This window comes from Manacus candei, unplaced genomic scaffold (assembly GCF_025592945.1).
Source record: "Manacus candei isolate 608988 ecotype Guabito, Panama unplaced genomic scaffold, ASM2559294v1 h1tg000043l, whole genome shotgun sequence".
Classification (NCBI taxonomy): domain Eukaryota; kingdom Metazoa; phylum Chordata; class Aves; order Passeriformes; family Pipridae; genus Manacus; species Manacus candei.
In genome coordinates, this window is record NW_026138091.1 from 10,369,734 (window position 1) to 10,395,385 (window position 25,652).

Genomic DNA, 25,652 nt, shown 5'->3' on the forward strand with positions numbered 1-25,652 from the left:
CATTGCAGTGCTGAGATAGTTGGTCTGCTTTTTGCCATATTGGTTTGTTGGTTTTTGTTGTTGTTGTTGCTATTTAAATCGTAGGGACAACATCAGAGGCACTTCAAAAGGAAAGATGTAAGCCAATGTAATCTTCTTTGTAACTCCACTAACAGCTGTTCACAGAAAGCTCATGGTGCTTCTGTTGTTTGAACACTTCAAGCAGTTTTTTTAAAAGAAGAAAGCAAAAAAACTTTCCAAAATGCATTGGTATTTAAGTAACTCTTTATCCCACTACTGATGGAAGTGAATTGCAGTGTAGAGAGATTGCAAAGAACACTGCTGAATTTTACTTGTTTTCCTCTTTACCTTGTTCACAGATATTGATGAGTGTGCTGAAGGACGGCATTACTGTCGTGAGAATACCATGTGTGTAAATACACCAGGATCCTTTATGTGTGTTTGCAAAACAGGATATATACGCATTGATGATTATTCATGTACAGGTAAGAACTGTGATAGTCTTTAAGAGCATTGATATGATTCTTCTAAAGTTAGTCTTTGTTCAAGTCACAGAGCATCTAAATGAAATGTTAAACAGAATAGACACCAAAATAGTTACAAAAATACAATGCAGAAAAGCTTATTCGTTTTACAGATTATATGTCTATCATATTGTTTGCCTGAAATTGTAAGGCAGTCTGGAGTGTTTCATAGTTCTGTGTGGTTTTGGGTGCTAATCAAAAAGGTGAAGGGAGGAGACTGAAGGGAAAAATAAACAAGCCAAAATAGTACTATGTTTTACTTGGTTTCCATGTTCTATACCAGTTCAACTTGGAGCATAATGACTCCACTGCAAACTTTTGATGGTGTTAAATTTGCATGATGTTAGAAGTGGCTGCGTTGTCCTGGCTCGCTCAGGTTCCCCAGGTGAATCCTGAGGTCAGAGGGCAGGAGTTCTGCTTGCCTTGAACCAGTGGACAGCATGGTTGGTCTTATACCTGTATCATCAGTGGATGCTCTAGGGGAAGTGTTTGGTTCATCCTGACTTTCTGTCTTCTAGTCTTCTTTTATTGCAAGGTATTTTAGGGTTATGGAATGAACATTTCAAACAGTCTTCGGAGCCAGGTTGATCCCAAGTGTTCCTGGGAGAATGCATTTTTTCCCGCTAGACAGATAAAGGAATTATGATTCGATGATGTGGCATGTTTTCTCAGGGAACAAAAATGCATGTGAACAAAATAGTACCACTATTTTTTTGTGCACAGGGGAACACATTAACTCTTTCTATAAAAGGCTATATTTGTTCAGTAAAGCTGTCTTGAAGTTCATATTATCCTGCAGTAGCTGGCCATAAATGGATGAGTGTATTCAGAATGTGAAGGCAGCACTTGAAGTTAGTTTCCGAATGTATTTAGTTCTGTCTGTTGTGTCTTGGCGTTTCTGAGCATCAGTTATATGTCTTGGTGCAGAAACAGCTTCTTCACAACTGGTATGATTTGCTTGCCCAAACATGCACAGCGCTCAGGGACATGCATTTCAAACCACATACATATGATTTTTGTGCATAGTATCTTATCTGTAGTTGTCATTCATCTCACATACACTGGCAAGCACTGTTTTACTGCAGTAAGCCCAATTCTTAAAGGACCAAGTTATAGGCTGCTTGCAACAGGTCCTTTTTGAAGCAATCAGTAAGTTTCTGATCACTCTTTTATGTTTTCCACACTCAACTGAGTAAAGAAATTGTTTCACTACCTACCAAGAGTGAATACTGGGAATATTTTAGGACTGACTTTATGTAAATCCCTGTGATACCTTTTCTGCTTGACTTTCCTTAACTTGCTGTTCTGATTGAACTTTGCAAATAGTGAACCATCACCAACAACTTACTAGGAACATTTGGTGCCTATAAATATAATAAAGGTATTTCTCGACTCCATACATTACATTCTTCATATTTTCTGAAATGTACTGTTATGAAATTCAGTGTAGTTCAAGAGCTCTGGACAGTCAAACTTGTGTGAAATGTGCTGGAAATCCATTATAGATCTTACGTTCCAAACTGAATTTGGTTCCACATCTGTAAATAATAGTTTCCTGTGAAATCAGTGTGATGGGTGACGTAATAAATGATTTATTTTCCACCTTTGCCTCAACCAAGCTGGGAAAAGTTAATGCAGAAGGAAGGAAAGTAGATGAAATAGTTTCAAATCTGAAGATGTGATAGACCAACTGGACTGTAACTCACGCAGTGATTTTCTGTATGTCTGAGCAATGCCACTCACTGTTATTTGGGACCTAGAATTTTTCTGGAGTTAAATTATAGTGAATTTTGGACACTGTAAGGCAATCATGAGGATACAGTCCCTGCTGGTGTTAGAATTTCAACAAATGGCAACCTAACATTATTAACTGTATATGTCACAAAATAATTGTTTTCTTTCTGGTTCCACAAAGAGTGTTAGCACCTCCAGTGGAGACACTGGTTAGTTACTGAAGTATATAGACTTATGAGACTCTTACATGACATTTACACCAAACAATTAGTAAGTGAAAAGTTAGTTATGTCTCAAAAATTGAAGAAAACACAGGATACATTTAAAGTAATGTACTTAGATCAGTAAATGGCATTCTGTGCTTTAGTCTGTATGAGTGACAGAGCATTTACATTATAGCACTGTAGCAGGTGACAAGTGTATATATTTGTACATGAGACTGCTATAATTTTTTTATCCCTCAGCATAGTTTTGCTAGTTTGGCCATTTATTAAAGTTCCTGATTTTGTAGACTTTCATGTGCACTCATTTGGACAGATATAAGTCTAAGGGTTAAAATGAACACAAGTAAGGAGGGTATGTTGCTGTGGCTTTAACATGGAGTTTATGGAAGTTTTAAACCACTAGATTGCTTAGGATCGTCTCTCTTGAAGAACCATTCTCTGTTCTGAGAACCAGGAAAATCTCTGTGTAGGAGAAAAGCCGATCATGTTCAAAAGACATTGCTGAAATATGTGTATGTTAATAAATCAGTGCAAAATAACAGTGAGAAAGAGTTTATGATGCTAATGACAATCCTTTGCTGTCCTGCAGACAGACCAAAAGGTTCAGTCCAGACTTTTATGCTTAGGTGTAGCAGAAGTTTCATAAGAATGATTTTCTCTTACAGCATAATGAGGTATTTTAAAGCAAGTAGTTTACAAGAAAAACTCACTATAATTGCCTTTATTGTCTTTGGTTAGTTGGTTGGTTGATTTTCATTTCAGTGGAGTGTTAAGGACATTCGGCTTAACAACTAGGACTTGAGAAGGAAAAGTATTTTCCAAATCTGTTTTGTTTAGAGAGTCAAAGCAGTAGAGCATGTTAGGGATCTCAACCTTTTTCAGCCAACCTTGCATTTGCCCTATTTAAGTCCACCAACTTAATCTACTGTTTACAATTGTAGCAAGTAGAAATCTTTGTGCTTTGAGAATGGAGATACCAATTGTCTATGCCCAGCATACCTCACAGTCCATCACAAGCTCATGGCTTATTCACTGCAACTGGGAATTATTTCGGTTAAGCTCAATTTTCTTATCATAAAGGTGCTAGTTCTTGAAGTTAAGGGCATAAACCAAGTGTTTTTATCTGGCAGGAAAGCAGGACAGTAACAAGGAAAGCAATCAGGATAGACCAAAGAGACAGAGCTCTGCACATTAAGGAGATATTTTTTAAAGGTTTTGTGAAGAATATCCTGTTTAACTAGGCATATCTTGACAGTAAGGCTGTACACCGTCCTTAACAGAATTTTCTGTTTTCTATATTTCTTTTTTGTTCTAATAATCAGTTTTATTTTAGAAGCTACACAGCATAATTGATGTATCCCATAGTCCTTAAAAAGACCTGGTGTTTATATCTGGCAAAAAATGAAAAGTATGAAATGTGTCTGTGAAAGAAATGGTATTTTAAAACCAATTCAAACACAAATATACAAAATATGTTTACATTCATACCATTGGACAGTCTCTGTTTTATGTAATTTGTGCAAAAAGTGGGTGTTATGCATTGCTTTTTTTTATTTCCTTCAAGATATCTGGAATCATCAGCTTTGACAGCATCACTTCTCAGCTACTGCAGAAAGGTGTTATAGAGATGCCTCTTGCCAACTACTCATGAGAGCCATGCTGCAGAAGCCTCACACAGACATCTCTTGTGTGCAAAGGCAATCCTGAGTATTTTAGGGGCACCTTGGAGCTGCAAGCATACTACAAAGACTGTCAAGGGCTCCAGGACTACATGGGTGTGGTTATATAGTATGCAGTTCTGTCCAAATCTCTTAGTACTTGTGTACAGAGAGTCTGATGCACTTTGTGTTTTGTCAATGTTTGCAATAAATGTAATCATTCGACCCTCTTTTGCCTTCTGCAGAAGTTAAAGTTCTGGGCGAGTTTCTGTTTGCCTCATTGGCTATTCTGGGTTTAATTTGCCAGCTGAAATATCAATGAAACTCAAGAGGAGGCATTTTTTTAATCCAGTCATGAATAACAAGAATAGGGCAAACAAGCGACAATTGACCCTGTGTGTTACTAAATGTTAAATTTTTAAAATATGTTTCAGGTCACAGTTCCCAGTAATGCTGTGTAATCGAATCCAGTTATGGAACTGTAGCTGTGCATAAAATAGCTGACACTTTAAACTGGACCAGAAGCTCTGGTAGCACATCCTTGGCAACGTTACTAAGCAGGAAGAAAATGATCTGTAGCTCGGCATTAATATGTCATTGTTTGTACAGGACAGCTGAAGCACAGGAAGGAGATGTTGAGAAATTATACCTGACCCTGATTAGGCAGGTTATGATATGAGTGACATCCACACAACTTGTTGGCAGACTAACATAACATGCCTTATTGTTCCATCCTATGAACACATATATAATTTAGCAGTCATTGATCAAAATAGAAAAGAGACATAAAATCAGTGACATTGAAGAGTTTTTCTCCTGTGCAAGACATTTGAAAGGAAATCTGTGCTATCCATCTCTATCAGAGTTGTGCACAGAAAAGACTGATTTAGGCAGCATATAGCTGCTTCCTAAACAGCTCTGGTTTGATTCATCCAGCTATTTTTATTGCAAGTTTTACAATAGATCTGAATTACATTTTTATTTTCAAGACAAAGGATGTAATGAAGACATCAATTTCAGATTTTGTTATTTGCATTCATCTTGGAAGCAAAATTCTCAGGTTTAGATTGAATTAGTCACAACGATATTTACACAGAAATCTGTTGTTTGTGACTGATTTTTATGTTCAGAAATCAATCATAGCTCTGAGAAGGAGAGATGGGTCCTAAGTTGCATCCATATGCCAAATGGGTGAAGAAACTGCAAATTAAAGGCATAAAAATATGCCCTGGGCTACCATGAGTTGGTATCTTACATTGGTATTGTTTCATTCCCCTTCCACTTTGCTTCCCAGAACCTGAAATGTAATGATGTTGCACTGGGGGAAGGAAGACAGAAAATGGCATGAGTCTCTGCTGGGGTAGTTTTATATGTGTAGCGGTACTGCTGCACCATTACAGTTAGCTATGATCAAATCTGAATGCTTCAGTATTTTCTGGAATAGTAATACTCACATCTTTACTCTGCATGAGATTATAAAAATGCATGGGCTGTTTTCTTCTGGAAATAAGGAAGAAGTCAGTGTCAATTCCAGTCTTTTGGGCTGCTGTGTAATCTGCAGCTGGTGGCAATGGTTTGAGCAGTGCAGTACATATCTTTTCCTCCACCACTTATTACTATTTTTTAATGGAAAAGGGAGAAGTTAGGAAATGAGAGATGAGAACTCTCTCTTTTTCACATTTGGCTCTAACAGTGAAGAGTTCAGACTAGCACCAGTGGATAGTTAATCATGTTTAGTCTCAACAGTTGTCTTTAGTTTTCTGGCTGAGGACCACTCATCTATCTAAGTAACCCAACAAAAATGGAACAGGAGAAAGAAGATCCCTTGAGACTTAATCCATCCTCCCTAGACTGTGTTAAGGCAGAGGAAGATGCATACCCAGGCCTGAAGAGGCCATGGATTTTTTGCGCCACAGATGATTTTTAAGGCCCTGTTTCTGTGCAAAATCGTGGACCACCTTTGTTTTTGGGGTTGTTTTTTTGGAGGAGGGGTTTTGTTTGTTTGTTTGCTTTTGTTTTAGTTTTTGTTTTCAATTCAGCATAAAAGGGGGCAGTGGCACTAATGGAAGTGCCTCTCCTGTGGGTGGAAGTCCCAGAGATGATGTGCGGGAGGTAACACAGCTGATGTTACCCTCACAGAGACTGTCCTCCCCATGGGAGGACATGTTTCACATTTAGTGAAACATGTGTCATGTTTCACATTCAGTGGTGCTGGAGGGGCAGGCATTGGGGGTCTTCATAAGTACCCTAGGACTGTATACTCGGTTGACTGTTCCTGTATTTGTGGGCTGGGTAAAATGATAAATAACTGAATGTAAGAAGGACATAAGGAGTGTTAGTATATAAGCCAGAATCTTTGAATTAATGTTTGTGCATGCTGTAATCTGAGGTTTACTAAATTATGTATTACATTTTTCTGGGTTTTTTTTTCCTGTTTGTGTTTTGTGGGGTTTTCTGGAGGCTTTTTTTTTTTTTTTTTTTTTGAGAGAAGTGATTAATCTACAACTTTGTACCCTGACACTAGTGAAGTTTTACAATTGCACTGTACTTCAGCAGGAAATACATGTGAATTTTTGACTGATTAATTATTAAAAGCATACCAGGCAGGTTGCAAATTGCAACCTACTTCTTCCAAGCTTTGTCTGGCCACATGAGCAACCATGTCCATCCTTGTAGTAGTGCTGAGCAGTGTGGGACCACTGCTAGACATGGAACTGGGCACTTACATATGTGTTTTAAGTATATGCAGACAGTGTAACCCTTTTTCATAACCATTTTGCAAAATCCATTCCAGATTACTTTGTCTTTCCTTTACATTTTCACTTAAGCCGAGCCATGCTGATTTTTTCCTACTGCTTGCTTTTAGAAAATAATAACTAAGAAGCCAAAGGGTTTGGCAAGCAAGGTGAAGATTCTAAGTCTGTGAGACCATTATTGTGCATTACAGCCTGGTACCATGACATTTGTACTCCTTTGTTTGTTTTCTGATTTCTAAAAAAAATTGTGAGAGATTTTTATATAACATATCATGACTCCTCTCCTCTCCGACCCGACCCGACTCGACCCGACCCGACCCGACCCGACCCGACCCTCCCCAACCCTCTCCTCTCCGACCCGCTCCTCTCCGACCCTCTCCGACCCTCTCCTCTCCAATCCTCTCCAACCCTCTCCTCTCTGACCCTCTCCTCTCCAACCCTCTCCAACCCTCTCCTCTCTGACCCTCTCCTCTCTGACCCTCTCCGACCCTCTCCAACCCTCTCCTCTCCGACCCTCTCTTCTCCGACCCTCTCCTCCCCCCAGTTTTCATTATCCCATAAACCAGGTAATAAACTAATATCTGGGGGTTTATGGTATAGTGTGGGTCTTGCCTTCTTTTCCTTCATTAATGCTTTGCTTACAGCCTAAGTCTTGTGAGGAGGCTTATGAGGAAACATCGACACTGTCTTTGCAGTGCAAGTGCAACCCATTCTTATCCCCAAAGCGTAGATGCCTCCACTTTGGAAACCACCAGTCTGGTATCTGGATGGACTTGAAATGCCGGTAACAGGGACCTGCAATTTTGTTGAAATAACAGATCATATTGATTATGATTCAGATCCCCAGATTATCAGAGGTTTTGTTGGCTGCTCAGTTGTTATCCTCTGGGTCTTGCAAGCTACATTTGGTTTTGAGTGGGAATAAACTCCCTGTCACATGGGGGTTTTTGTTAACACAGTACTCTGACGCACTTTGGATGAATGATTCCTCTTGGCATCTAGAAACTCAAGTTCATAAAAGTGCATCTGCCTGTGGGCTCCTGTTCAGATTTCAGTGGTTCATTTTTGACCTATAAATCCATCAATTGTTTGAGACATAAACAGTTGGAAAATCTCCTGGTTTTTTCCTATACTATACAGCAAAAGTGATGCTTAATGGCAGGGATATTTGAGAAAAAGTTTTGTTGAATTTCTTGTGAGGTTGCTGAAGGTAAAATCCATCTTTATTCCCTAGAGCACAGATCTATTCAGATGGTCATGACAAGTTCATTGGTGGGTTCTGACATGGCGTGGAAAATGGTTTTGCATCAGTGTACATTGGTAGGATTTCAGCTAGCTGTGAAGTGTGGGTATTTTACAATATCATGTATTGCTAGCTATTTTTGTTTCAGCTGTACATTTCAGTTCCCACAAATTAGTTCTGAGAACTGAAGAGGAATGACTCTATGTATTTAAAGTGATAAATAAAATCTAGCTGGCATGTGAGGCATGTGGGCTATGTTTTAGCACCTACACCAACCTCTTCTAAGTGATGTGGTTGTCTGAGTTTCCATGGACAAAAGCTACTGTAAAACTGATGTAATCTAGAGCTGAATGAAGTCATCCAGCTTCTATGTTTAAAGCTGTATGCTTGTCCCCAGTTAATTAAAGTATAAAATTGACCTGGTTTTTCAGACCTGCTTTTTCAGACACACAAATGCATCCAGAAGACATCCTGAAGAGCTGATAGTACTTAGGGCATTGGTAAATGAGACCATATTTTAATAACTGACTAAATATGGCCTCAGTATGCAACTTTACTCAGTACTGCTGTATACCCTTTACCTTTCACTGCTGCAAAGAAGTTACAAAATTAGTCTGTGACCTCAGAGTAGTCATATGCTTATAGTGTCCCAGCTTGGTTACTTGAAAATACTGTAATATGAGACATGATGGCAATAAAATAGCTAATTTCATCCCATTTTTTTCCCTTTACTTATTTTTTATTAATTCAGCAACATTTCAAGTTTTCCTCAAGTTCTGCAGCTTGTAGAACAGCTGAGCATTGACTGTGCTTAAAAAAAGACAGAATGATTGTGCAGTATGGTGCAAGGGACAGAGCAATAAACAAGCATACTGACAGTAGCTGGTTGTAACATCACTATAGTGATGGCATGATACCACAGCTTGAATAAGGAAATGTTTTCGTCAGCAAAGCACCAGAGAATATAATGATGTGGGCAAGATGAACCATCTGTCTCTCCGTCTCTAATTTTGTTGATACACCCCCCACCCCCCTGCCCAATTATGGTAGAAGTAACATGCATGCAAATGCATTATCACACCATGCAATCCAAACTCCACAGGGGCAGTGGTGTCCAGCTATACTACTGGTGTTGCTATTAGTAATAAACAAGTCAGCTTCTGTGCGTAGAGCATTTTTAACTCAAAGCCTATTTGATTTGGGTTTCTATTACTTGACCCAGTTTCCATTCTGCTTTATAGTATGTCAGTATACATGAAGCTCTCAATCTTCTTTCAGGATAAATTGTCTCCAATATCCACTTTCTAGCTGTACGATAGTTCACAAAGCTAATAAAGGAATGATCACTGAGACTGAGCTTGTTGCTATGCAACTGCATTACTAAGATAACAATGCAAGCCATTTTTATATATCTGCTGTATCTTATACAACTGAACTCATTTATACTTTATTTGGATTGAATCAGGTTATCCTTCACAACTTAGTTTGGAGGCTGTTTCAGCTTGGAATGAGAACTTTTTTTTCCTAGAGGATAGTTTTTAGATCCCATTTTCTCCTTGGTTACTGACCCAGTTCATGACAACTGTTCATCTGGCTATGCAATTATACCAGGATGGATTTCTCAGCTGATCAAAATCCAACACATTTTTAAAGAGTCATTGGTAGAACATGATTTGACTTGTTAAACAGAAAATGGATTCCCTTGACAAAGACACAAATGTGTGATCTTCAGTATTGAATGCTTAATTCTTTTAGAGAAATCATTCTTTTACCAAAAGTATCTGTACGGTGTATGTGTGCATAGCTATATATCTGTATCTATCAATGCATCATAGAGCTCTATTCCCCATTAGCCTTAGGAACAGAGGATGGTAAAAGGTATTATATCAAAAGCAAGGGTCTATTTTGCATTTCTACAGTTTCTGTATACTGTTTAAAATCTGTCTTTCTGCAGAAGCAGACATCAGAATTGATTGTTTTGTTTTATGAGAAATATTTTGCATTCTTAGTGTGATGAGGAATTTTTCAATGTATAAAAGGCAGTACGGATACCAACTTGAGAATATACTCAGTTTGAAACTAACTCAGAAAAGAGTGAGATCTTTCTTTTATGTAAAATTTCTGAAATTACAATATTTCCAAACATTAACATTGCTCAGTATTTATATCACAGTATTACAACAGACACCCAGTGTACCTCCTGTTCTTGGTGTTCTGAACCCCTCTGCAGCTTTAAATCACCCTGTGTCCCTTGGCAGCTTCTACAGTGCAATTATGTGCTGTGTCAGTACAATATGATTGGAAACTAGAGTTGTAGGGGTATAGCAAAATTAACACAGTATATTGTAAAAATAGAAAATCTGACAAATCATACAGTACTGAATGAATTATTCATTCCATAGCTAATTACACTGACTCTTTATGTTAGAATTTTACTGTCATTGACACAGGAGATGGAATTCAGTTTGCAATTAAGACACCCCAATGTACATCTCTTCATCTAAGCTCGCATTATAATCAGCAGAGGTCAAGGATTCAGCTGGATGCAACTCAGTTGTCTGTTTACAGGTTCTAGGCAATCCACAAGACAGGATTAGCAGATCCAGTTTAAGACCTACCTTGTAGGTCTTGCATTTTTGAGTTCTGCTGGATACAAGCAGAATAAATTACCTCTTTCCATAGGCTTGAGCCACTTATCTGGGGGAAACTCAATCCTGTGTTAGATATCTATTTTGCATTACTGAGTTCTGGAGGTGACACTGACTGAAATGTGAATTTAGATGTCTATAGCAAAGTTCTGGTTGCCCAGTTACAGGTCTAGTAACTTTTTAGATGCTGCGGTGTGTCCTACTTGTTCTCCAAGTGCTTTTACAGTCCTTCTGTAGAGCCTTGCATTACACCCTTTGCTAGTGTCTTGGATATCCATGTGGTACCAGTCTGGATCTGACCTGTTAGCTTGGTGTGTGTTTATGCAGTAGAATCCTACCCAGAAAGACAAACATGGATATTAGGTACTGCAGTCTAGAACTGAACTGCATCCAGAATTTCCACCAACCAAGCAGCTGCCATTTTTCTTTGAAGAGTTTAAGTCCAAGAGACTGAACACAAGGGGATGTTGTCTGGTTGAAACTTCATCTGTTCATCCCAGTACTGGATGGTAGTTGTGGTCTGTGGGAATGATGATGATGGCAGCAAGAGGATGGCTGGTATTAACTAACTGCACCATGACATCCTTTCAGAGCTGGACGTCCCCTGGCCCGTCCTTCTGTGGCAGACTGCAAAGATCAGGAAAGACAGTAGGCAGCCTTGAGGACAGTTTGTTTGAAGTCATAAGGATCTTTCTGGCTAAGGAGATGGGGAATCTGCTGCTGTCTCATTGAGTGAGCCAGAAGTGAGAGAAGTTGGATGGCTCTCATCTATCATGTCTGAGCCAGCTGGTGATTGCCTCATGCGGGGAGAGTGTTGCCTGTTCTCAGAGGGACTCCAGCCAAGGTCAGTGAAAGACTGGAGCTACTGTATGAAGCAAGACAGTTATTAAAAAGGAACGGTTATTTAAGTTTATATGACCATGCTGTATCGAAGTCAGTGGTTTTCTACACATTCACAGTAAAATAAAGGTGTCTATAGCCATAGTACATACAGCTGGCAGTATATGGATATCATGTCTGTCTGTCTTTTGGCATTCTACTGTTGAAAAATATTTCCAATCTAAGTTAACACAGTTGTAACAGAAGGCAAAGGGTAAGAAAGCTAACTGTCTGTCAAGACTCATAAAAGGAGACATAATATTTTTTAATATTGTCCAGGGCTTCAGAAGCCTTTTCTTTTAATATTATAGTTGCAATTTTTTTCTTTGAATGAATATGGAAGTTTCCTGTTCGGATAGATAGGAATCCCTGAATTATTTCTGTTCACACAATCTGTAAGCATGGAAACCTGTGATTTTTTACGATTTAATTCCTACTGCATAACACATGGCATGTCTGGTAATCACTGACTCCAGAAATAACTTAGAAGTGTCCTTTGTTTTTCGTGAAATGTTTAGAATAGATTAATCTGCTTTATGCTAAATGGAAGACTGTTTCTTTAACTCATGTTTTATACTGTCAACCATTATAATTTAGTATGTCGTCATCTTTGACAAATCCTTTCTAGGTTTGTTTCTGCAATAAATCGTTGTCAGTATTGCTCCCTTTTGTCAGTCTTTTGGACTGATGATTCTTGACTTACAAAACCATGCACTTTACTGTGTCAGACTGCTTTCATATGGTACAGACCCTTTGAACACAGCTGGAGTGGCATCCTTGCTAGTCCTCCTTTGCATATAGAATTATGGTGAAATCTACACTGAAATGTGTTGGTGTGTGAAGTAAACGTAGTGGGCTTATCCACTTCACTGACTCATCCAGTGTCTGTGTTCCTATGAACACAGAAAGACTTATATTTTTGGTTCTGCATGTAACTTCTGATTTACACTGAAATGTGCTGATGATTCTGCAGCCAGGCTGTGGCTGGTCATGCATGAATGCATATCGTTGAAGCTAAACTCATGCTTCTTCTACCCTTAGAATTTTGTCTAAAACTGGTTTCTGTTCCCAAACTTGCTCTGTCAGTGTTTGCCAGCTCATCTAAATGAATAAAGGTGATAGAGTGATTGGCAAGATCCCTTTACAGCAGTGAGAAAGAGTGGGTCAACAAGAAGTAACAAATACCACTGAGGAAAATATGTTAGAACCCATCTTCAGGGTTGTGTTCTGTGGATGCCCCAAGGAACACTTGCAAAATCATCATCAATAATTTGAAAAGTCACGCTGATACAAAGGGAAGTATTATAGTCTATGTTCTGCTGCTGTGCAATATAATCTTAAGGGTTTTGGGTGAAATTTCACTTTTGTTAATGAAGCTGAATTTTGTGAGGCAATATTTCTGAAAGTACTGTGTCTGTTGAAGATACTTGATATTTTTCCTGAGGACATTCTCAATACACAGAACTGCTCTATCTAGTCTTTTTTTTTTAATTTATTTTGTTCTCTTTTTTCTTTTATTTTTTTTTTTTAAGAAAATGCTAGTAGTAGTCTTGTGGAATCTTCAAAACTGAACTAGAAAACTGAAAATAGAAATTATTTCAGAAATACTAATCAATTAACTTTTTTGAAACCAGTCCCTTTTACAATTTATGTAGTCAGTTGCGCAAAAATTGAGGTCTCCTCCATTAAATAAGAAAAGAACTGAAAATCTCAATGTTTCTCTCAAGAACCAAGAGTTCTGTCAACAAGCTTAGCAATAAAATAGGAAGCTGCTCTACCTAAATGGTTCATAGGAATTTTTGTAGGAGTATTTTTTCTTTCTAATAAGCTTCCAAATCATCTCAAAAAGATTGCATCTGTTTCTTACTGTTGTTATATGCTGCAATCTTTTCACATCCTCCAAGTATTTTCTTAGGAGAAGTAGTGCAAGGAATTGTATCTATTTTAAAAGTTAAAGGTATTCCAGGGAAATGCTTCCACTGAGCTATATTGATTAGCCTGTAGCTCACGTTGCTCAAAATCAAGTCACTGTTGTCTTCTGTATGTGTTCTTTAAGATTTTCACAAAAAAGCAATAAGAATTAAGTTCTAATGTTTTATCCTTTATTTTTTTAAAATTCATGTCTTGCTTTGTGAATGAACATTTTGTGAAAATGTCAGTGTCCTTATTTATTTACATTTTATTCTTTCATTGTAATCACCCATTGTGGTGTCTCCCACTATACTAATAAAAGAAATGTGCATTTAATTGGGGCACAGAATTTCATCATGAATACTTATTTGATAATACAAAATAATATTAGAATGGTAGACTGCTTAACCTGTAACAAAGATGAATTTATACTGTCCCAAATATCTGTCTTGGCAGATATTGGGACTAATTTATAAATACTTCCAAAGTTAATGTCCAAGTCCCATGGAAATGGAGATTAGGACTGGACTGACAAAGATAAGCAGCTATGAGTCACACAGACCAATCACCAGAAAAAATATATTGTCAGCAACAGTAATTACAGCAGGTAATTTGTCATTTACCCTGTTACAGACCAGTAAATGTGATGAGTTTGAAACACACCAGCTGTCACACAGTGTTAACTTTGATGTTTAGGGTTTGGAATCCTGTCATAGAATCTTTTAATGACAGTGCATTTAAAAAAAAAAAACAAAGATAAGGTTTCACACTGTTCAAAGTGGTGTTAAATGGCCAGTCCTATTCAAGACAAGATTGATTTCTGGAAAGGTGAGGGTTCATCAAGAGTAATCTGTTTTCATTTTTTGTGTGTTTTTAATAAACTTGGAGTGTGCAAATAGTAAGAAAAATTTATTACCTTGCTCCTAGCCCTTAGAAGGTGGAATTGGATGTACTTAACTTCTGTCTGCATAATTTTAATGTTTGAGAAGTAAATAGAGTTTGTGGTTGATGGCAGTGTGAGCAGATATTCCAGTCTGCTTTGAATACCCTGTGTTTATTCACTTTGTACACCTTCCATGGGGTGGGCTTCATCTTAGTTTGAAGTCCTCCAAAGTTGTTCACAGTACCTCAGCTTAAATCCTACCTTTTCTGAAGAGCAGCCATGTGAAGGAAGTAGGATTATAAGGGTGAAGTTGTCCCGGGGTGATAGTAATAGTAGCAAAATGGAATATCAGGTCAGAGGTTACTTTTTTCTTAACTCTGTGATTTGATTCTAAACTCAGATTTTGAGTTTTTGAGGTGTGAGCAGTACTGTATACTGTATATAATTTATGGTTCTGGTTATTAGAACAATTCATGGTGTCTTTAAGCAGGACAGCAAATTTGATGGCAGAATTTTTCAGATATATAAATTTTGCTAAGATCTGCTTATGCAAATATTTATTTATCAATATAAAATGCACATAACTATCTTAAAGGTATTTTCCAACCTTAATGATTCTATAACACAGTTAAGTACAGAAATAATTACTTGTAAGCTCAATAGACACTAATAGTTGAACTGTGGCAACAAAAACATGGTGTGGTCTGAAAATCTACCCATGAAACAAGTTAGCCAGTGTCAAGTTTCATAACATTGCAGGGGTGGGGGAAGGAGGATGAAAGCAAGTTTCATTGCATCTTCATTACTATGCTATGCTGGTTTTTGTTAGAAGACCAGAAGTCTCTGCAGGTTATGTCCTGGCATGAAGCTCTACATGTGAACTGCGGAAGCCAGGAGAACTTCATGGCTTATAGGCTGGGTATGTGTGTTAGCTCTTCCCTAAAACTGTGCTGTGGTGAGAACTGACTATACCATTCTCCCCAGGTGCTTTTGTTTCCAGGGAAGGCAGCTGATGTGCAGTGTTTGTGAAGGATACATTTACTGTGCTGTTTTGGTGCACCTTTGTAAACTGTCAGGGAGGATGTACCCTAGGGAAAATTGGTGCGTCACTAGAGACGACATCAAGGCTGACGAAAGGGCAAAAGCATCAGTATTGCTCTACCTTACCATCACCGAAGCATAATGTTTTCAAGTAGAGAACCTTCTTTAAAATAAGGGGAGCAATATTTAAGGAAAGCCTCCTCTCCCTCTTGTCTTGTCAAAAATAGTACTGTCCTTGATATCCAGTGAGTGATCTGAGTGTCTGAGTCACAGCACTGCTAGGGAAATGAGAAGAAACATCCCATGCATTAAGAAATCTCCCTGCTGCATGAGAGGACAGAAAAAACCATTTGTTTTATAATATTTATGGTTAGGTAAGTTGCTTCAGATTCCTGCAGATAAGAGCAGGATCAAAGCAACAGCAGCATTTTATCCACCACTGTGGTGCCTCTTGTTTTCAAGCACTGACCCTGACAAGGATGCTGTAATGTTCTAACTGATTTTTTACAAGCCCCTGGAATGTGTTGACAAACCCTGGTCACGATGCCATCCCAAAAAGAATGGAAGAAAAGCACCAGCTGTTTCTAGAGAGCTTTAAGTACCTTTATATTTTATCAAACCAACTTTGACCAGTACTTGATTGAGACATCTTTCCTTTGTCCCACTGTGTATATCCAACCTTCTGTTAACTCTGTGCCGAAAAACGGTTCAAAGGTGGTTTTGTGGAGCCCTCGAGTCATGTGGATGTTACTAGTGAAATATGAGAACAGGCAGCAAGTTATGAACCTCAACAGCAGTCAGATTACTTCACAGCTTTATTTGTGCAACAGAAATGAATGTAGGTTGGAGGCCAAATATCCGATGGATATCTATTGCTGGTGGCAGACTTGTTATAATATGGAGCCTTTTAGTAAGGAAACAGTAAATAAATAAAAAGGGTTGAAATTAGGAGAAGTAAAATAAATTCAGTTGGCTGACGAAATTGTATTTGCAACTCTAGTCTGGCTATTCTACCAGCAATAAAGTAGGGAGCATTACTATAGATGTAGAATTTGCTATCGTTGTCACTTTGAACAAAATAAAAGAAGATTTTGAAAGCATCAGTTTATCATAAGTACCTGGGAGGTTTCATGTACAATACAAGTTGGAATTAAATAAGGTTTACCTTGGAAAAAATAATGCATCTAGCTAGATGCATTATAAAAAAAGATGAATTTATGAAGAAATACCTTCTAAAAGGTAGAAACCTCATTTTAAAATGTCACTGGTAAAAGAGGCAAGATATTAAGAGATCAGTTTGAATTAAGACAAAAAAGAAGTGGGTGACAAGGTCACAGACCTTATGTCTAGACTAGAATCTCTTAAGGTGGGATTTTCAAAATCATTTTGCATTTGCATTACAGTCCTGCCACTGTAATCAGTGGGAGTTACAGATGTTCCTTTAGGGAAAACAGTTAGATCTCTGCTAAGTGCTTTAGAAAATCCTTCCCTTAAACTTTTCTATTCAAGAGGGAATATAAGAAATGGCAGACATGAAGGAAAGTGGAGATAAATTAAAGCTTTTTTAACTTTAGCTGTCAGGCAAAATATTTTTCAATATATTTAATTGCCTAACTGGTTGAAAAGTATAAAGATGTACATGATGTTACATGAAGTAACACTGATTAATATTACAATAGAAACCTCAATGAGAAGAGTGTATTTTGCAAAAATATGTATTTTTCCACTAAATAGGAAATCACAGTTATAAAACACATTTTGAGGATGATGAAACTTAGGTGGGCTTAAGAAAGTTTAAATGCTTTGATTAAGAGCTGTGGAGGAATATGGAGGGAGTAATGATAGACCTGCCTCAAAATATGTATTTTACCAATCAACTTGTGGCTGACAGTATATCTTTGTCTTCCTAGTGTTCCAAGAGATCTTGGCATGGACTTCTTGGTGTGCAGATATAACAGGAAAGGTGAACTGGTCAATGTTCAAGTCATGTGTTAGGCTTTTCAAGTTGAGTCCTAGAGGAGAGCATACCCTGTTTAGAGCCATAAAATCCAATATTAGAGCTATAGAATTTGATATTTTTATTGGAAAATTCAAAGGGTCTTGGAGGTGAGAGTTATGTATTCCATCAGTCTAGGAGGAAAATCAAGAACACAAATAACAAAAAAATAAAGAAAAGAGATTTTGTGTGAAGAAAAAAGTCTTAAAGTAAAAGGGTAGGGAAAAAAGTACATGCCTCTTCTAGGCTTTGGTGTGTGAAATAGGGGTTTTTTAGACAAAAGTCTGCTGTGAAATAAAACATAACTTTGAAAATCTTCTCAGAGAAAGTTTTTGAAAAACTAGTGCTAACTAGAATTAGAATGTCTCATATTTTTTAAAGTTATATTTGCATGTAAATATGCAGTATTTCTCTACATATTTTTGGTCCCAGTATCTTTCTTGTGTTATCTACCTTGGTAAAGAACAGCACACATGTTAAGAGTTTTGGTTCTCCTAGAGAGAAAAAAACTTTGTGATTGGAAACATGAGGTATTTTAGGGATCAATTTCATCATCGCATTCAGTGTCGGGATTTGGTTTTTTGTGAAAAAAGTTATACCAGTTCCAAAGGTCTATACCTTGTCTCGAGTCTCATCAGAGCTACAACCACCTTGGAATTTTCTCCAAAGCTCTCCTAGCCTCGCAGGCAGATGAAAGGAGAATGAGTTCCTTCTCTTGGTCAAGTGTTTTTTCAGTTGTTTTAATCCTACATCCTAATTGCCAGTAATATAGTTTCTCCATTATATCTTCCTGGTAGTATAACTAAGATGCAATTCTGGAGCTTTCTCATATGGAGAGGAAAAGGAACGCTGAATTTTGGACATATCCTCAAGTGGATTTTCTTCCTAAGGTTTCGTTACAGTTGCCTTATTTTTCCTTTTTTACTACATTAACACCAAATATAGAACAAGTAAATAAACTAATAGATGAAAGAAAGAAATAGACATCTGGATGGGATGGTGGCAGCTGTTCTCCCTGAAGAACAACAATGAACTAAATAATTACAGACAGAAACAGAATCTCAGAAAGCAGGATGGTCTCTAAACAGATGTTAAAAATAGAACAAGCACATGCCAGAACTATTTTTGTTATCTATGTAATTTAAAGAAAAAAGTAGGAAAATTATGAACATAGATATACAGAAATTGTTGTTCCTGGCTGCACTGAAGAAAGAATTAGAAAATGGGGATCAGGAGCAGCATGGATATATGGGAGTGGATGAAGATAAAGATCAGTCAATAGGATTAACAGGGTACAGAGGAGACCTAGCTTTTGGACTCCCCAGCTTTGAACTGAGGACAGCTGCTTCTGGTCATTAATGATTAATGCTGACTCTAGCATTAAGTAAGGGTAAACTGTGTGACGGTAATTCTATGAGTAATTAAAACATGGGTTCCATTTTGCATTTGAATTAAGGAATATCTATGGAAAAGTAAACTGGGGAATATCAATCCAAAAATTTAACATAAACGTATGCTTCTACAGATATGGAAAATATAAAACCATAGACTTCTTTAGGTTGGAAAAAGCCTTTAAGATCATCAAGTCTAACCCAGGACTGTGAAGTCCACCACTGAACCATGTTCCTAAGTGCCACATCTACAAGTCATTTAAATATCTCCAGGGATGGTTACTCAAACACTTCAATGAGCAGTCAGTTCCAGTGCTTGACAATGCTTACAATGAAGAATTTTCTCCTAATATCTATTCTAAACCTCCCATGGGGCAACTTGAGGCCTTTTCCTCTTGTCCTATCGCCTGTTACTTGGGAGGTGAGACTGAACCCTACCTCTCTACAACCTCCAGTGAGGTAGTTGTAGAGAAGGTCCCCCCTGAGGCTACTTTTCTCCAGGCTAAACAACCATAGTTCCCTCAGACACTCCTCATAAGACTTGTTCTCTGGTCCCTTCACCCATTTCAATGACCTTCTTTGGACACTCTCCGGCAAATAGCATAATTCAATAAAATTACAGCATTTACTCCTTGAAAATAGTGTGCTTATACTGAGACTTTAAGTAACCCTACCAATTAGAGTTTAACTGACTTAATACGAAGTCCTAAAGAAATTAACCTTTTGTCACTTCCCAAATGGTCTTAATGGAATAAGTTTTCCATAGTACACCTGTAATTGCTGCTAATTTTTGTCTTGTGCGTGAGCTATAGGTGGAGAAAAAAACCCCTTGTAATTAAGATAAATTGTAAGTGGGCATTAAAGTGTGTTGGCTATTGATAATTAAAGTAACTCTTATCTATTGTCAGTGTCACATCAGATGGCCAGCTAGTCACCATGGTTCTATGAATCTATATCAAATCAATGGGAAAGAGACAGGAGGCTGAAAGTAATTTGAGTTCAGGAATGCAGAGGTATCAAAAGGATAAAATACCTAATATATTCTCTTTATTTAAATTATTTTAATTTAATCCTGGTCCACATGTTCCTTACTCAGCAATGAATATCTGTTGCATCATGTTCCAAGATTACAATTGCAGGGATGTGTTTTATTTATATTTTTGGGAACTTTTATGCTTTTCTGCATCATAAACATCATCTCAGCTCTTATTTTCTGGTGTTGGTAATAGATGGTTCAGGAAAACTGCCAGAATAATATTCTTTACCCCTAAGTAAGTGATTCAATTTAGTCATCATTCCTATTTGCTGTTGGATTGGATTATGTTTATTTTCTATATTTTTCTTAGATATTTGCAGAATTTGGATCCACAAGGCAAATACTGGGAAGTCTTGCAGTATGCAAGTAGGAAATGCTATACAGACTTTTATTTATTTCTAATCATGAAATACACAATAGGAAGGATGGAGGCTTATGTTAAATAGTGCTGATGTGGAGGCAGGTGCCACACCTTGTGGACAACATGTTACATTTTACCAAGTTCAGCAAGAATATCTGCACAGGTAATAAATTCGGTAAGACAGGTCCTCAGCTGTCATTACATTGACATACATCACAGCATCTAGTGGGTCCTGATCAGTTTATGCCAGCAGTCTCTCTTGCTAGATAGACATTTGAAGTAGCGTTTCTGTTAAGCTAACCACATGGAATATTCTGGAGTAGTATTTAAAAATGAACCAAAGTAAAATAAAGTACATCACCCTTATTGTATGTACATATATATATTATATATATATTTGCGTATATATATATTTGTGTGTGTATATATTGTATTAACTGCACACACAAATGTGCATAAGTGAATTAATTGCATCATCACATAATTTTTAGCTTTTTAAGTCTTCTGTGTCATAAGAACTATTTAATGGGACATTCATATGCACTAAATGTTACTATTGTTATTACCATGGAGCAAAAGCAAATTTTGGAGTTAAATTTTTTTCTCTATCTAGAAAGATATCATTCCAGAGATAGTTTAGTCAAAATAAATAGTGTATTTAAAACATCCTTTGCTTTCCAGAACAGAGATTTTATGAATTTTAACACTGTTGAGCAGAGAGTCCTGAACAGTGCAAAATGGAATTAAGATGTATTAGATAATAAAGCTCTAGAAGGCATCATTGAAAACAGTGCATTTGCTCTTCGTAATAGATGTTTATGCAAATTCAGGTTCATTAATCATTGAAATCTCTCTGCAAAAATAATTTTTATTTCTTTGCCTCTGTAATACTATTGTACCTGGTCTGTCTCCATCTTCTTTATGGTGTGCAGTGGATTAAGTATAGAACTTCCATTAAATGTGTGTTGCATGATTTCTAAAGATGCTTGAAATAAATGGCCTCGGTGTTCCTTCTTGCAACATCACAAATAAAATTTAAACGTTCCTAAGTTGAGCAAATAATGTTTCTATACTGGTTTTGGAACATAAAAATCATGTTATTGGTTCTCTTTTAATGATTCTTTTATAAAGTACTTTTTTGCTTCTTTGTAATGCATGGTCCTATCTGCTTCTACAGGTCCTGATTTGATATTTAAGATTGCTGAAATCAATCTCTGCAATTTTCTTCTTTTTTATGGTGACTTTCCAAGTGTTTGATTAAAAAAAGAAACCAAAGTGATAAGCATGAACTAATGAAGAATTATCAACAGAACACCACCCTTAAGCATATCTATGTTTAATAAAGCTGAACTGTCTATCTTGTTATTTGTAGTGAAAAATATGTTTCTGATTGTTTCTTTAAATTGGTGTGTATAGTGTGCCATGTGCTGGAAGAGTAGATGTAGTGACATGTTTTATGTGCAGGATTTTTGGGTGCAGTTTAACCAGGTAATCAGTCCACAAAAGAGCCAATCCTGAAGTGTAAGCTGACTGTAAAAACAATACGAAGAAACACTATATTTAAATGGATTTAAGTGTGTTATTGAAGCTAAACTCAGATGATACAGAGAAACAAATCTAGAAGGATTGTAGAACACCCTTATTCTTTTTTTTTGCTGATTTCTTCCATTCCTGTTAAAATCTCTTCTTTAATGCAATCACAATACTGATAACACTTTTTACCTAGTTTATGTGGTCACTACTTTATTTCTCTTTTATTTTATTAAGTGCTTTAGCATAGATACTGTTTCAGCCAGCATGAGAGATTTCACTATGTTATGAGGTCAGAGTCAAATATCATAAGTGGATTTTAGAGGGCCTGGATCATTTGGTGAACAATAACAATTTTAATTATTCATGCTGAGAGCGAAGTAATTAAATCTCATGCTTTAGGGCAGAGGCCTGCAGCCTGTGCTCCACTGCATCCAGTTGAGGAGAGCATGATTGGTGATATGAGAGACACGTAAGTTCTTGTTTAGAAGAGGGATATCAGGTTAGTGTTATTAGAAACCAAACAAATAAAAACTCAACAACAACAAAGCAACCAAAATAAGACTAAACCTTTGTAGCATTTAAATTTATTAGTTATATTGAGGTGAATGTTTCCCCCTTTTAAATAACAGGTACTTGCCTAGAGGAAAATTTACATCTACTGATGGATTGGAGATGTGCCATTCTGCCAGTTTTATACTCTTACAGTTTATGGCCACTATTGAAATAGCAAGTGGAACATTTCCGTAGTGATTTGCAAATGTTAAGCAATTAATTTTCCTGACAACTCTGTAGGGTATGTGCAGATTTCAGCTCATTATTTATAAAGAGGAAGATTCAGAACAGTCTTACCCCACAAAATGGGGGAAGAAAGAGCATCTGATTCCAGATTTAATACTTGTGTCAAATAGCCAGAACTGGCATAAGTTGCACTAATAAAATTTGCTAAAATCTGTGCAGAATTATGGCTATGAAAACTTCACATATGAAAACAGATGCAAGTTAGTCCATGTGCGCTGATTAAAATTAGGTACCTTTATGTTCCCAAACATCTGGTTTCCCTGAAATTAAAATTTCAGGGGCCTGAAATTATTTATGGATAGATGAATACTGTTGATTTAACAAAAATGCAAGGAATATTTCCAGAAGATGGAAGCATTTTATTTGGACGCCTACGGACTAACATACTACATTTTGAAAGTAATAGAGTTTTTCATGTATCATTTTGAAATGACACTTTAGAGCATCTTATTTTGAGATTGCATTTACCAGTTCTTAAAAATCACAAATTAAACATTAAAATATTCTGTAACCTAAACACTTATGTAGTCCTTTTTTTTGTTTAGATTAAGCAGTGCATTGCAAATTAACACAAAATCATATGGTCCAGATTTATAGTTTATTCCCAAGATGGGCACTTCTCAGTATGTCTAAGTCTAGTCACCAGTTTGAGCAGTCTCATTGCACTCTGATGCTAGGACATGCCAGCTAAAAGTCCCTTGAAATACAGGCAGACCTTTTTTTTTTGGTTATTTATTTCATCTAAATAAAGTGCTGTGTATGGACTGAAGGGAGGAAAAACACTTTGAAGATCTGCCTTCTGCTAACCTGTTCTTTTGCAGTTTGGAGCGTGCATCTCGCACCATTAGTCAGCTTTCTGAAGGAAACCCTAAGAATCCTGCATAAGATAAACTGGCATGAATAAATTATGCAGTAGAAATAGCATATGGATTTTCAGTATGCTAGCTGGCTTTTTGGCAAATGCTTACAAGAACACTGGAGCCCCCATAGAGAGTGTAATGATGGTGACTCCCTGGTAATGAAAGTGGAATTATGCTGCAGTGCAGTTATCACATACTAGTATGTCCTAAAAAGGAATACCCTGGCTATCCCATATTTATATGTTCACATAGCCCTATTGTCAGTAACTGCTACTGTGTTTATCTCTTTTTAACGTGGAAACCTATATGAAGCTTTTATTTTGCTGTGTTTTTAAAAATTCAGGACCATCCCATTCTTGTTTCTCTTTTCAGAGCATGACGAATGTATAACAAACCAGCACAACTGTGATGAAAATGCACTCTGTTTCAACACTGTGGGTGGGCACAACTGCGTCTGCAAGCCGGGTTACACAGGAAATGGTACCATTTGTAAAGGTAGGCTGCTGGAAACCTGAGGGTTGTCAGTCTTTAACTGGATGAGATGCTTTGTCATAGTTGATGCAATTCTGGTCACATGCCTTGAATAAGACAGAGAAAATCCCAAGCTAGACACTTAGGTCCTACACCTATAAGATCTTCACAGGTGGATATACACTGCATTTGGCAGAGTTTACAGTAATTTTAGGATGATAGTAGGCTATAAAATTTGAAGTAGTTATGTTTCATTTCTGTGTCAAGTTAACAGTTTCTATAAGTGCTACACCATTCAAGAAAGTCCACAGTTATGAACGAAGTTACAGCTGTGAAAACATTGTCAGATCTATATTACCCATGTTTAGTGACTTGCTGTTTTGCTTGGATCAACTGAAAGTTGTTTGGTATGTTGTGTCTTTTTACTGCAAATGAGAAAAGCAGTAGACATGGACACACAAAACATTTACTACATGTGGGGTAGTATCATGTTTTCTACTATTCTCATTCACTCGTAAACACTAGAAGTTATACTTCTATTCTTAGAAAGATGCTTTCCCAGAGATACAATGCTGCTTTTATTTCTGCTGCATTTCAAATCAGAAGAAATGATACTTGGTACTTGGGCCCAAACCCTTGGAAGTTCTTAACCTCTGAACATAGGATTTAGAGAATGATTGAAAATAGAAGTAGTATGGCTGTAGAGGAATGGGCTCAGATGTGAGATGTGGGCCAGATGCAGCAATAGCATACCCAGTGTTCCATGAAGTTGTGCCTCAGTCCTCTTGATCTCTTGATGTCAGAATCTAAGGGGCCAGATTTAACACTGGAATGTCCTATAGATATGTCCTGGTGCTGTGTATTACCAAAGCTAAACAACCTGGCGTTTCTTTCATTGCTAAGTCTGATTAAGATCTTAGCACTAGTTATTCCTGAGTAACAGTACAATTTTGCTATATATTCCAAAGACAAACGAGCTCGCTATAAAGCATGGAAGCCTGGTCCACTTCCAGTCAAACACATGGGTAGAGGGAGACATGTCAGCAAATATATCTTTTTATGCTGGGCTTTCTCCTCTGGGGAATGAGAAGAAAGTCTTAACCTGAGGAGATTCAAACCCAAAGCAGCTCCTCTCAGAAGAGAGCTCTGTCTGCACACTCCTGTACTGTGCTTGGGAGTATTCTCCTTTTCTTCTACTGGAGGTGAGTCAGCTTACAAAAAGGTGATTGCGATTTCTTTGGATCAAAGAGAAGGCGCATAAACCTACTGCATTTGGCTCTTCTGTCTCCTGAATAAGAACTCTGACATTTCAGAGGGCACCTAGCCCCACAGTGAAAGAAAAGTACATCACCTCCCTCCCTCCCTCTCTCTGTCTTCAATACTGAGAAGGCAGTACGCAGGAGAAGGCTCTGAGTCTGTGTATCAAAATCTGAGAAATGTACTTCTCTACAGCCCTGACTTGGATGCCAGCATCCTTTAGAGAGACCTGGATATCCCTGTGCCTTTGGCAGCTTTTCATGCACTGCACTGCCAGCAGTACTCCTGTGCACCATGTACTCCTGCACCAGGACGCTCAGATGTCTCACTCAGGCCGAAGGTCTCACCACAAGGCTGTTGCCTCAAATCTGAGAGCTGGATAGCTCAAACTGGTAACAGTTTTATCTCAGATGAGCCTTAGGACCTCATCAGTGGTGCTGTTACGCAA

At 37.4% G+C, this 25,652-nt stretch overlaps 1 protein-coding gene across 2 annotated transcripts in view; it reads left to right on the forward strand.

Moving 5' to 3' along the window:
- NELL2 (neural EGFL like 2) overlaps nt 1–25,652 on the forward strand; it is a 145,930-nt gene that overhangs the window by 84,156 nt on the left and 36,122 nt on the right. For both annotated transcript variants that reach the window (XM_051795791.1, XM_051795789.1), the window contains exons 13-14: nt 360–485; nt 23,849–23,971. In XM_051795791.1, the coding sequence (XP_051651751.1) occupies nt 360–485; nt 23,849–23,971 (249 nt within the window). The remainder of the gene's footprint in view (nt 1–359; nt 486–23,848; nt 23,972–25,652) is intronic.